A 14,597-nucleotide genomic window follows, 5' to 3' on the forward strand; every position below is an offset into this window, starting at 1 on the left:
TTAGAAGTTAATCAAGCTACAAACAGACAATCAGTAGTGTAATGAGACATAGTCTTAATATAGAGGGTACGTGATAATGCCATATTCCTGTGCTCTTGAAATTACAAGATCTTTTTAAATTTGCCTGGTCATCCTCATAAAACATTCATTTTGTACATCAACAGTTTGAGTTATTGCACTATATGGTATGTAGCATATTACATTTTCCTTTACCTGAAAAGCATCCCTGTGGCAACTTCAGCTTTATGTCTACTTAAGCACTTTAGTTTGTTGAATTGTAGGGCTAAAAGCCTCTTTTTCTTTAACTGAAGAAACACGTTCTCCTCTGCTTTTTCAAAATCTGAGCCTGCCTTCCATTTGTATGATTTTCACATTTCTCCATTTGTTGCCAATATTATCCACTACTCTTCATCATTGTTGCTTTGGCTGGTGTTTGGGTTACTTGTCTTGAATGGGCCTCATTTTGTATCATTCTCTTATCTTTTCCCTTTTTACCTCCCATCCCTGTGTGTGTGATTGGGCCCTTGTTTTTGTGTCTACCCGTCTGTCTGTTTTCCCTCTGTGTCTGTCCTCCACCTTCTCTGGTCAACCTGTCTCTCTAGGACAAGGCTACCCCGCCACCACTTCTGCTCCTACCACCCCTGCTCCTGCTGACACTAGCGCTCCCCAAAATGCACCTCCTACTCCTCCTCCTCCTCCTCCACCACCACCACCTCCTCCTCCACCTCCTCCTCCTGCTCCTCAGTCTGGCCTCCAGTCCCAGGCCGCATCCCTTTCTTCTGCTCTCCTCCGACCTCCTCTTCCCTCACTCCCATACCTCCTCTCTCCATCCTGTCTGTCATACTCTCTGCTCAGCGCCTCTCTGGGAGCCACTCGGAGTGTTGTCATGCCAACCAACACACCAGCTTTCAGCCCCATCATTGCCACTCCGTCTCCAGTTAAAAATGACGTCCCTATAGTGCAGGATGCTGCAGGTACTTATCCCCGGCGCAAACCAACACTGCAGCTGTCACTCTCAATTGAGTCCTGTGCAGCATTTAACTGTGTGATCCAGTCTTACTCTGCACTATTGTTGTGGAAAGACAACAATTTAAAAGTGTCTTTCAGGCATGCCAACAACAGAAAATTCCTGTAGAAACTGTGACAAGTGCATGCTTACTGGGGTGGAGTCATTATCACAGAACATCTCACAGACTAGATGTATGTAATTACATCAATTATACTTTTGCGTTCGATCACGCTGAGTGTAGTGTTGCACTTTGGTATTTACTACGAGTTAGAGATAGAGCAGTAAATTTGGCACCTGTAGTTTGAAGCCTTGGCCTTGTTTAGCCTCCATTAACAGAACTGCATCAGCAGTCTCTTATTTTAATCATGCCTCAAGTTTTATCGAGGCCCACTGCTTCCTGTCTTGCAGAACAGGGATCACATCATTAGCAGTGACCCCAGGGTGCTGGAAAAGGTGGGTGCCCCTCGTAAAACAACATGGAGATAAGAGGGGCGGTTAAGACCCACAGCTCCGCCTCTGTTTGGAGGCTGTAGACACCCTGTAAAAGTGTCATGTTCCTTTTAGCAGCAAAGTCAATCTATCATTTCCCCCTCCTTTAATCATTGTGGGAATTAAGAATTAAAAAAAATCTGGGGCTCTGGGTGCTTACTCAGCTGTGAACCACTTCTGGCTGAGTAAGGAGGCGTGTAAGAGTTGCAACCAAGATGATCTCGCAATGTGAATTGCTTGTTGTGGATGGGTTTTGCATTGTGCGCTGATTGATTATGCTTTAATGTGCTTCCTTCCTCTTTGTTCCCTACTTTAGGCAACACTATCTCCATCCCCACGGCCACCGGAGCCAAGAAGCGCTTCTGGATCATTGAGGACATGTCACCCTTCGGCAAGCGCCGCAAGACAGCTTCGTCCCGTAAAATGCTGGATGAGGGGATGATGCTGGACGGCTTCCGTCGCTATGACCTGTATGAGAACTGCAAGGACTCCGCCTGCCAGTTCTCCCTGAAGGTGACCCACTACCACTGCACGCGTGAGAACTGCGGCTACAAGTTCTGCGGCCGCACCCACATGTACAAGCACGCGCAGCACCATGATAGAGTGGACAACCTGGTCCTCGACGACTTCAAGCGCTTCAAGTCTTCACTCAGCTGCAACTTTCCTGACTGCCAGTTTTCAGGCAACAGCACCCACTTCCACTGTCTGCGCTGTGGCTTCCGCTGCACAGACAGCACCAAGGTGACGGCCCACCGCAAGCACCATGGCAAGCAAGATGTGATCAGCGCCGCCGGCTTCTGCCAGTTCAGCTCCAGCGCAGATTGCGAGGTTGCCGACTGCAAATACAAGCTCAAGTGCTCCCACTTCCACTGCACCTTCCCTGAGTGTAAGCACACTGTGGTGGGCATGTCTCAGATGGACTCCCACAAGCGCAAGCATGAGAAGCAGGAGCGGGGTGAGCTGCCGTCTGTGTCCCCCAAACAGGAGGGGGCACACCACCTAGGAGGAGGTGTGTCGGTGGTCCCGCCAGCTTCTATGGGTCTTCCCTCTCCCTCACCCAGTGGCCTCCATGGGATGTCCCACAACAATAAAAGCAGCACTCCTTCCATGCTCTACCCACCAGGCAGCATGGCGTCCGAGTACAGCCACCCATACCCGCCTTCCTCCATCAGCCTGGATAGCTCACTCAACCTGGGCACAGACACCAGCAGCTCTCTGTTCTTCCTGAAGAACGCAGCCGGCCTGGGCCTCAACGACTCACTGGACCTCAGCAAGAAGATGCAGCACGACCCGGCCGTGGCTATGGCCTCCGGCCCCAGCCCCAGCCCCACCCCTCCACTAGGTCTGGCAGCACCTCAAGACGACACCACAGGAACATCTGGAGATGCTGAAGACGACCTGTCACCCGAGGAAGAGGCGAACGCGGAGGAGGACGAGGAGGACGACGAGGAGGAGGATCTCAACACTGACTCATATGAAGATTCAATGCCCGAGCCTGATGGCGAAAAAGACAATGGTGAGAGTTTTGATGCTTCCGTTAACCACACTGACACTTCCCAACTGGAAAAACAAGAGGCTGGCCCATAAAAAACAATGACTGTAGGAACTGAAGAAAAACCCTGTGTACTATGAACAAACAGAAATTAAAGTGGCCTCATTTATCATGTTTAGAGACACTTCAGATGACAAAAGAAAAAAAAAAAAGTGGACAAATGACGGCCCAAAATGATTTATTATGATGTTTACAAGATGACCAACATTATTAATTCAATTATGCATTAAAAAATGAACGGAGACACACAGAATTAGGCCCTCTTTTACACATGGGGCAGCAATGTAAAGCATTTTACTACACATCAGTCTTTTTGTGTGCGTGCATGTTTGACTTTAATTTATTTTATTTTTTGTTTTCACTTTTTTGTGTGTGGAAAAAAAATATAAGAAAAACAAAAACAAATCTCTCTATATAACTATATATGTAAGTGTGTGTGTGAACGTTGATATACAAAGGAAATTGCTGGCACAGTCAACATGAACTGCAGGGCCCTGGATGCATAGAAAAAGGGAAGCGAATCACTAAGGGGAAATTCTTAAACAGAATGTGTTCAGACATTTGATACTTTTTTCTGTATTATTATTATTATTATTATTATTATTATTATTAACATTATACATAGAGAGCAAAGGGTTACATATTGCTTTAGCTTGTGCCCATCTCTCTCCACCAGTTGCAAGGTGTTTTTATTTTGTTTTCTTGACATGTGGAATTGACCAGTGACTGCACGGTCAGTCTCAGCTGCAGACGGGCGTCCAGTCGGCCCTCAGCAAGCTGTCAGTTTAAACAGTTCTCTCAGACATTCTGCTAGAGTCGCTCAACTAGCACCAAAAACCAAGCTCAGCCCCTGTAATTTAACCCCCCACCCCCTCCACCCCTCCTGTTGAGGAATCAAGTTTGTGTGTGGATAGTGCACTTTTATATTAGCTGACGATGATTACGGTGATAACGATAGATACTCATGAACATATATTTAAAGATATTTTTGTTACCATTTGCATCATTGCATTACAGTTTCGTTCTATGTTGTGTTGTTAGTCAGAAGCATATCGATTTGTAAACAGATGAGGCCGTGACTAACGGCCGGCGGGCTGGGGGTCAAACCGACCGGTGGAAGCGATGAGTCACTCACATGCAGCGCGGGATGACAGAGGAAGTGTCAGGGAGTGTGTTTTATGTTTGAAAATGTACAGACAGCAAATGACGTCTCAACGGCATTTTGTTTTCCATTCACTATGGCTGTGGTTGAGCTCCTGTTGTAATGGTTTTTATTTAATATTTATGTGACCTTCCAATGAGAAATTTTTAGGGTGTTATTGCACTTTTTAGGTTCATTTTTACCGTCTGAAAAAAAAAAGAAAAAAAGATAAATATCTTTTAACAGGGAATTTGCTTTAAGATGTTGTTTTAGTTCACTTTGCTTTGATGCACAAATAGATGTTAGTGTGACAAGAACTGTTGTTCTGTGATTTATTTAAAGACTGGTTTTATTTGCTTCTGTAATTGGACGGTTTTAAATATGGAAATGGGCATGCCAGAAATGTGGTGCCCTGTCAGAAACACTAATGCGAACTGTGATTTCAATTAATTCTTAAGAAGATCATGACAATGCTCACTTACTGTAGTACTAAATTACAAACCTGTCAAAGCCACCCTCTGGTTTTTATTGACCGAATGTGTAAGACCAAGGAGTGGACATTGTGATCATGAATTATCTCCTGAGCTTGGCATTGGAAATAAATGATCATAATATAGGGAATAATGTGTGTAGATGATATTCCTCCAAATATTGTTTTGAGAAGAAAAAAAGGTTGTACAGTATTTTCCTCTGTAAAAAATAACTATATATGAACAAAATGCTCTTTGATGAACAGCTTCCTTTAAAAAGAAAACCGTAAAAAGGAGAAATAAATAATAAAAAGTTAAAAATTCAAATAGCCTCACCATAGTGTGCTTGTGTGCGTGACCTTTTTTTTTTTTTTTTTTTTTAACCATTACCCTCCCCTCACTCTAATTTTTTGGAAAAAAAGTTGGCAGATAAATTAGGGCCCTGTTCATACCATAGAATTGGCGGTGATGGAGATTCCGTTTTTTACTTTGATATTTTTGCAGCATTTTTTCTCTCTTTTTTTCCAAATAATGTCAAAAACTTATAATACACTGATTTGAATTAATTCATGGATGTTTCTGTTTTATTTAACAACTTACTCATTGTCATTTTTGTGTGTGCTTTTTGTTTTACATTTATTGAAAATTCTTGGTTTATATTTCCTTTGCTGTGGGCATGCCTCATTCACAGACTGAATCGTCTCCCTGGACTCAACTGCAAGGCAGTGCATCACTATATTTGTTTTGTTTTATTATTATTTTTTTCTGATAATTTGTTGAGATAGCTATCAGGCTGGGAGACGCTGTGCACTTGAATACAGTTTATGTGTGTGTGTGCTTGTGTGTGTGCGTGTGGAAAATAGCAGGATTTGTAAAAAGTTGAAAATAAAGAAACTATAATTATTATAACAACACATATGTACTGCTTGATAGTGCTTTAGCCTGAGGACATTTTGGGTCACATGTGGAGGGAGAAGGTGCTGCTGGACGAGCCGGGCTCCGAGGCCTCGGGGGGGTTTGTGCAGACTAACCCAGACAGCAGGGCAAAAGGTCACAGTGGTAGTCTCTCTCTCTCTGTCTCTCTCTTTCTCTTTTCACTCTCACTCTCTCTCCTTCAGTGATACTACTGACGGCTGTGTGTGTCTGGTCTCTTCCCCTGAGAAAGACGCACAGACGGCGACTGTGAGAACACAGACCTGTGGAACTGTCCCGGCTGCTCAGAGAGCCGCGAGGCCTCAATTTATATTTCATGACCTTGTGCGTCTTCTCCTGCTTTGAATTGAATTTACTCAGTGTGCTTTTGAAGAAAAAAAAAAACATCTGCATTTGTGCAGGTCGAGGAATCAACAATATTTGTTGTTGGGGTCGCCCACTGTACGAGCTTGACGTTCTGCTGAGAGAACAAGATCAGAGCCGGGACCATTAGGGAGATTTAGAGGCCTGCAACTGCTAACAAGATGGCTCTCTGTGTCTTGTTCAGTGTTAACAGGGCACATATTTTAGTTTCTGGTAGCTTTTTTTTTTTATTATTATTTTTATTTATTTATTTTTTTTGCTTTGAGCCATGTGCTAGGTTCTCCTCCCACTCCTTCAGTGTCACCCAGTGGCCAGTGTGCTGGTTCTGTCTGTCCCCCAGTCTACAGCTGTTCCTGTCCTTCCTCCCTCTCTTCCTTGTGATGTTTTTTAAATAAAAAAACGGGTAAAGGCATCACCATCTGTCAGCCAGCTGGCATCCTGTATATAATCTACCAGGAAAAAAAAAAGAATAAACATGAAAATTATATTACACAAAAACCAGACGGAAACGACCTCCAAATCCTGCATAGGCTGCTGCCGAAACGACAGATCGTTTTACTGTTTTAATTAACAGAGGAAAAAAGATTGTATAAAAAAGTAGGAGGGAAATAAACTGAGATGTATTTCCTCTGCTAATAAAGTGTAATATGAAAGCTACTGCTCCACTGCTACTGCAGTGTTCTGGATAAACAGAGCAACATTTTAGCCTTTGTAAATTATATTGCACTTTTGGACTAAAAGCCATCTCCAGTTCGCAGTCAATTTGGCTAGATTCATAACCATTACAGGTAGGCAAATGAGACATTTTGTATGAGTAGACAATGAAGCAATTTAAAGAAGTCTCTACTTGAATTTGCTGCCCTCAGCACTACTGTTCATACTATTCATACTGCGTATTTCCACTTGGATACAGTGCTGTTCATCTTCATTGTGCTATATTTATGTTATTCTTTGTTTCTGCATGTCTTATGCAAAGATTGAGCTTTTCACTCAATGAAATAAAAATGTACTGAACAAACATAGGCCTGTTTCAGTGTTCATGTCTTTAAATATCAAGACCAGTATGACATATTTTTCAGCTACAAGTACACGCATACTTTTAACACCATAAAGTAGTACATTTTATTTGTGGCAACAGTGTGTGTGTGTGTGTGTGTGTGTGTGTGTGTGTGGTGGGTATGCATGCATGCTGGCCACCGGTGACGTGTGCTGGGTTGATGTGCCAAGAACAGGTTGAGTGAGAGGGGGAGCAAGGCGGCGCAGTGCAGAGAGGGAACAATCGGGGCTGGGAACACACACGACAGGTGTGCACTGCATATGTGGTCACATGATGCCTATAAGGCAGATTAGGGCCCAAACAGATGAAGCGCTGCTTAATGGCAGCTTTTATTAAGTTCACAAAGCGTGGAGGGAGGGGGGTGAACAGAGGAAAAGCAGGTGGCTGGGTCTGTGCTCTCCTAGATGAAGATAGATATTGTACGGTAGAGTCTGAAGAGGGTAGCCACTGTGGAAGGATTTATGGAGATTTACCCGCCTCGGACTCGCCGCCTGCCTGTTCCCGAATCCTGCAATAATAGTCATAGAGGGAGAAGAGGAAAAGCTCACAGAGAAAAATGTTCCAGTCATGAAATATAGCCAGAGACAGTGATCATATAAGATAAAAATGATATAAGATTAAATTAGAATCATCCCTGTGGGGAAATTAGGCCATTTCAACAGCATATAACAAGAGAACACATAGAAAACAAAGGAAAGAGACAATTAAAGAGAACAGACCACATGAGAAATACATGGACATACGCAGCCAGCAATTTCAATGCTACGAATGTACAAAAATACAGATGAAAGTAGGAAACTACAGCATTGAGACAGTGTGCAGGGTAGAAGCAGTAGACAATGTAAAATATAAGAGAAATATGAATGAGAAAATGAACGGAAATAATGTGACAATGACACAACATGATTATGCATTGTATTCACTTCAATGGATCTGCAGAGGGCCACACGTGTATAAAGTGTAAGCATGATAATGTACAATGTAAAAAAGAAAAATACAGGCTTTCAAATATATTCACTTACAATTGTAATGCATACAGAAAGCACATATTTTAGATACAGCATATGCATTACCAGGTCAAAAACTCCACAGTGCCATAGGCTACATACAGAAAAGGTAAAGATCTGTGCCTTGATATCTGTTCTCAGGATCACTGTCATATTAAGTTATCATACCAAAAATATTTGGTATGTAAAGAAAAAATACTATTATATAAAAACTGAAAAATATAAACTGTTAAAAATACTGTGTAGCTTAAGCATAATCTGTATACTTTCTATAAACAGTGCATGCTGCTGCCTCCTACTTGGCTGAGGCCTGGGCCATTTGGGCAGGAAACACTGTAAAGCCGAACGGGTGCTGACATAAAAGAGTAAAGTAGAAAGTGCTCTGTGTTGCACGTTGGGGGGTGAGACAGGCTCAAGGTGCTCTGCAGCTGTAACAACTCACCACGGCAGGGTGGGAAGTGTTGTTGCAGAGCTCTGTTTCGTTCTCAGCGTACCTTCTTTCAGCCATTTCCCTATTGAAAAAAGCCAACTCTTTTCTTTTTTTAACCAATTTGTTTACTCTGCCTGTCGTTTGCAGCTGCTCAATATGAAGTAAAGTTGCTCCTGAAACAGACATAACGTCAGTGATCAAGTTAAAGGTGCAGTTTGTAGTTTTTAGTGACCCCTGACTCAACGGCCAAGGCCAAAGGAATCCCTGTTTTTGGAAGACAAGCTGGCCATCTGGCAAATATGAATGTCAAAGGAAAGAACTCAGCTCAAAATCTAAATAATAAATACCAACAACAATGATTTTTTTCAGCAAGTCATGACCAAGGTATTCGTGACCTAGTAAGCATGCTAGCTAACTAGCTTCAAAGTATTGGCCAGTATGGCTAGTTTGAAAGGGATCACCAGTGCCAGTGTTTACTCAGCCATGTGTTCCCTCAACCCTATGTTCTTCTGGCTCCATGTTCCCTTAGCAACATGTTCCCTCAGCCCTAGGTTACCTCAGCCTCATGTTGCCTTGGTACCATGTTCCCTCAGCCTCATGCAGGAGCACCGCCAGGAATTCTGGGCCCCATGGGAAAAAAAAAATACATATATTTACTCAATGATGGTTTAATAATTTTATATTAGTTTTTACCTATTTTTTGGGGCCCCTGTCAGGCAAGGACCCTTGGAATTGTCCTAACTTTCCCCCCATATACCTCGCCCCTGGCCTCATGTTCCCTTTACCATGTTCCCTCAGCCCTGTGTTTCCTTAGCACCATGTTCCCTCAGCCCTAAGATCCCTCAGCCTCATGTTCCGTTAGCACCATGTTCCCTCAGCCCTGTGTTTCCTTAGCACCATGTTCCCTCAGCCCTGTGTTTCCTTAGCACCATGTTCCCTCAGCACCATGTTCCCTCAGCCTTAAGTTCCCTCAGCCCCATGTTCCCTTAGCACCATGTTCTCTCAGACCTAAGTTCCCTCAGGGCTATATTTCTTCTGTCCCATGTTCCCTCAGTCCCATGTTCGCTCATCTCCATGTTCCCTTAGCACCGTGTTTGCACAGCACTGTGTTCCCTTAGCCCTGTTTTCTTAGTACCATGTTCCCTCAGCCTCATGTTCCCTTAGCACCATGTTCCCTGAGTTGTAAATTCCCTCAGCACCATGTTCCTTCAGCCACATGTTCTCTCTATTATTTATTCAAAATGGTATAAACTAAAAGTGTGCAATTTTCTTTTAATCATTTGTGTATAGTGAAAGATAAAATTAGATTCAAATGTTCTTCAAAAATGAAAATATATTTTCATTATCTTATTTATACATGTTAGTCAGTCGTTATTATTGTTAACAACTTAATCCTAACCGTAAAACCTAACTGAAGGGCTGAGGGAATATAAGGCCTAATTTAGATGAGGAATTAATTTCTTAAGGACTGAGGGATCACTGGGCCGAGATAACACAGGGCTGAGGGAACATTGGGCTGACCCTGTTTGAACTTGGACAGCTATAGCAGCTAGTTACAGTAACCTAGATAACTATGGTTAGAAGTGATTGGATGGACGTATGGATACGGTTATATTGCATTTTTTTCACTTAGCCGTGTGTGTATATAGCCACTTCTTCTTGTTTTATTGGGCTTCAGTCTAACATTAGCTGGGGAAAGTGTGCCTCTGTGGCGCCACTCATTCAATCAATTAAATTATTTCTGCGTCCAGAGCAATGAGAAATGTTTGTACAACTAAAATTCCAATCTGCACAGCTCACCACTGCAAAGAAACAATGCACTGGCCACAATTTATTGATAAAACAAGTAGATTAACTTGTAGCACACACTGAATAACCTGACCCTCCTCATGTACAACAGTCCTATCTGGCCTCTTGTCCCATTTCTCTGTTGTCTGATCGCTCCAGCTTGTTGTTGATATGCACCCCAGGTATATATGATATATCATGAGGATATGCACCAGTCATTCTAGCATTCCAGTGGGCCATTTATGGTTCACATTTTTGAATGAGATGTTTCCCTCTTCTCTTTCAGCACTCTACTCCAGTTAGACCTCTCTTTAAATCCATTGCCCTTTGCAATAGACGTTCATTTATCTATTTTTGCATGTGTATGGGCTTATTTTGGAAAGACCTTGGTCACACGGTAGAAAAGGGGGCTGTGTGAAAAAGGCTGCTTTGCCATTGGTAGCAGCTGTTGCTGCTGAGACACCCCTGAGGAAATGGAGAATTGGACACACATTCAGCCAATTTACCATTAACAAGACCTTATTGGATGCAGGGATATAGGAACATGCAGCTTTGCCTTATGTGGGTTTGTTTATATATGCTGTTATTCCTCTTGAACATGTATGATTGGGGTTTATGACTGTCTGGGCATGTGTGATTGGAGATGAAAATGTAATGTACAGTGGCATATCCCAAGTCTGTTAACACCCATTCATTTTCAGGCAAAGTTCCCAGCCTGGCTATTTCACAAAATAACACAGCAATCATTTAAATAGGGAATTGCATGAATTTCCGCAACTAGTAGGAAAATGTAGCCATTTAAGAGTAATCTTAGGGGAAAAGAGTACTTAAAGTACTTAACAGTAACCAATCAATTTCTGTGTCCATCGTGGAATTACTATTAAATACATACATAGGAAAGTCTGAGCAGTTGTGAGATGAGATAATCTCAAACATCAAACACAAATGTTGGCCTGCAAAGATCTACAAAAAAAGACATTTCCACCCCTTTTATATGTTCCACATTACATCTAACCACAATGAGTGAACTAGGTTGTTTTTAAGCTTTTCCACATAGCAACCACTGGTCAAAGGATACTGACTTCATCCCTCTTGATGACTTCATCCATTAATACTGTAAATGTATAATTATCTTTTAGGATTTTATGCTGCGTGAGACACTGAGCCACCTAACCTCACCATTTTAAAATCAGATATTCTCCTTTTGTATCGTGCCACACCTGTGTTTTGTTTCCGGCTGACTAATATTTTTTCTCCTTTTCTCTGTAAACACACCTTACATTCTTTGGAGGGTGGTGGATCTTGAAATCGTTGCCTTTCAACATTTTTTTCTCTGTTATGACACGAAGATAACGAAACATTCTTCTCAGTTTTCCTAGAACATTCAGTTACTAAAAACAAACAGCTGTGTGTTTATTTACCTCAAAAAACCAGAAAAACTGGATTTAATCTTGGCCAGTTCACAGAACAAAAGTTGAGTGAACTCTCCTGAAGACACTGATAAGGCCCTCTCTTATTTCTTTAGCTGCAGACTGCCATGATAATGTTTTTTCTTTTTTTTTTATTTTGCTTTCCCTCCTCCGCAGAGAGAGGTCAGAGGTCAGCTGGTAGGGATTCGGTGTCAGGACCTGATCACCGGGGCTTGGCTGTAGGTATCGGTGCGGCTGGGCTGGGCTCAAGAACAATTTCCTTACCAACTCCACCATCTTGCGAACATGATCATTATATGTCTTATGTCATATGCAGCGGTATCACTGTATCATTTGTACTGAGGTATGTGTGTTGTGGGTCAATCAATACTGGAGGTTTTTTTTTAAAATAGTAAAGCAGACTAAGTATGTATTTAATGTCGTATTTTTAATGATCTGTGTGCTGTTCTGTAGGAGGGGGCAATGCAGAAAATATTTCACATATGGATTGTATATGGTGGTGTAGGGAGAAGTGTACACACATCCACTAGCTAACCAAAATTTTATAATATTTGGAAATTAAATGAAAAGGTAGTGTGTTGTCCACATGCTAATATAAAGCTGCCAGAGCTGAGCCTAGTTGTGCTCAGCTGGAAGGAAACATAGTTTGTGTTTCTTTGAGTCTGATGTGAACATATTACCAGAGGGGGGTGGGCGGGTGGGATGTTATGTTGCATAGGAGATTTTAATTGGTAAACACACAGTTGTCATCTTACAAACACAAACAGAATCCAATGGAAAGATTAGCGTTGAGGCCTTTTAAACAGCTTTTGAAAAGTGAGCCGCCTGTCAACGCTTTTACATAAATGTTTACCAAGAAATATCAAACACTGTGTTCTATTTGTTTTACTTTGCCTGAAGTTTGCCCATTGCCCTAGATTAGTCTTTCCCCGAGTTAAACAAGACTTTGCCAGCAGAACAAACAGCTAGTAGCAGACAGCAACCAGAAACAAGTGCATAAAATGGTTGATCCACCCTGGCATGTGGCCACGTAGCCATTACCCTTCAAGTAGTTTGCTTAAAAATTGGACCAGAGGTCTCCAGAGTTGAGTGGGAGTGTTTCATCACTTTATAAGTCTTTTCCAAAAGGAGAGAGCTTGGAGCAAAAATCTAATGGCCCGGCGTTCTCTCAGAAGCCAGAGTAATTCTCATTCCACTTGAATCGCCACAGTGCAGCACCACTCACTGGCAAGTGAGGCCTGCTGCTTTCTTGGCAAACGGAGAAGTTCTTAAGTGCTAAGCTGTAAATTTGCTTAATTTGACGTGAGTCCGAGGGGAATGGGATCGTTTTCTTTCAGGGAAAAAGCCTGGCAGATTGGCTGACAATAAGCGGGAATGGTCCAACATGGTGTTTCTGCTGTGTGATGATGGCTGGAACACAGAGCTGACAGGCTTTGACAGAGCTGTAAAAGCATTTGACACTGGCACCAGCCTTGTATGACTCATTGTTATGTGCATACTATAAAAGCCGGATAAGAGTAATTCCCATGTATGAAAATGATGATTTTCTCTTGAAGTGGCTTGACAGAGCACCTTCAAAACCAGGACCAAAACATCAACTTACACTTTACAAACACTAATTTAGCTGCAGCTAATGACAACATAACTGCGCAGATGGTAAATGATTGCCAAAAGACTGCAGGTTGCATGTGTAACTGTGGTTTAATAGACTCTAAAACAACCTCAGACACTGGCTTTATTTTTCCTGGATCATATGTGATGGTTTTGCAACAAACCAGAACAAGACCACCCAAGTTAAAAAAAAAAAAAAAAAGTCTATACTAATTTGGTTACAAATGTGGATGAAATAAGTGTTTCTTACTGAGACAGCGGTATAAATCACTTAACACTGATGTCACCGCTGCCAAGCGGTTGACAGTTGGATGCTTTGGCAAGCAGGACAGACCTGCATCCACTAGCACTCTGGAAGAGAGATTTGGCATTTGAAAATAACAGTGGAGTTCGGGTGTGTTTTAAAAGTAAGTTGGGTGACTTTAAAATCCAAAATTTAAAGGTAGAATTGCAGTACATTTGTATGTGAAGGTTAACCATGAGCTCCATTTTCCTCCTCAGTGACTTTTGAACAGCACTAACCCCAGTGACCATTACAAGAGCCTTTAAAAAGACTGGTTTCAGTATCACAGCTGCGTCCTTCATAAAACAGAGCTGGGCAACAGGTGGACATGATGTGTGTGCTAATCTTCCACATTATGGTTGTTGATAACAGACACTCTATGGCCAGCTCAGTTAAAACTCAGTAATTTAATATGGAATACATCAGCAATGTGATATTTGTAGCATGGAAGAAGCAAAGGTTGGGAAGATTCTGCTGATGCTAATAATAGAAAATGTCCATCATTCACTATGGGTTTCTGTTACCAAAGGAATTTTGTGAGTACCGCAGTCCCTCCAAAACAAGACATTGAGTGTCCAGTGTGGGATTTTGGGATTATTTTTTTCACTCGCTCTCCTTCTGACTGAGGGCATGGAAATGTGGATTGTATTTCGCTGTGACAATCCATGCCAATTTTGGAGGACAAGGTCGCTGAATATACAGCCCTCCCCTTTTTCAGACAGACCATACTTCTATACTCATCAATCCTTGCATGTGGCATATAGCAGGTGGACGTTTGGGCCTCCAGGCCGCAGGAGAGCTGGGCAAGAAGTCATTCAACAACTGTGATTTGGAAACTTGAAGACAATACGAGGCCTTTGTAGCACATCAAGGGCCCTGTGTTGTGAAAACTGTGAAAATGGACCTACAGCCTAAAATGAAAAAGCAAATGAACCGTCTGATGTCAGGGCTGAGTCAGACTGAGAGAAGAATGGTTATTATTATGGCCAATATTAGTAAACTACGTTTCTTAACATGTGACGTCTGTTTTTCCA

The 14,597-nt window shown here is 42.2% G+C and overlaps 1 protein-coding gene across 10 annotated transcripts in view; it reads left to right on the top strand.

Moving 5' to 3' along the window:
• The window catches only part of casz1 (castor zinc finger 1), a 180,254-nt gene extending 173,277 nt beyond the window's left edge, over positions 1–6,977 (top strand). For 8 of the 10 annotated variants that reach the window (XM_030054960.1, XM_030054959.1, XM_030054962.1 and 5 more), the window contains 2 exons: positions 603–974; positions 1,815–6,977. In XM_030054960.1, coding sequence (XP_029910820.1) covers positions 603–974; positions 1,815–3,085 — 1,643 coding nt within the window. In that variant the 3' untranslated portion in view covers positions 3,086–6,977. The remainder of the gene's footprint in view (positions 1–602; positions 975–1,814) is intronic. The other 2 variants (XM_030054963.1, XM_030054964.1) reach the window with 1 other exon arrangement.
• The last annotated feature ends 7,620 nt before the right edge of the window (positions 6,978–14,597 follow it).

This window comes from Myripristis murdjan, chromosome 7 (genome assembly GCF_902150065.1).
Source record: "Myripristis murdjan chromosome 7, fMyrMur1.1, whole genome shotgun sequence".
Taxonomy (NCBI): domain Eukaryota; kingdom Metazoa; phylum Chordata; class Actinopteri; order Holocentriformes; family Holocentridae; genus Myripristis; species Myripristis murdjan.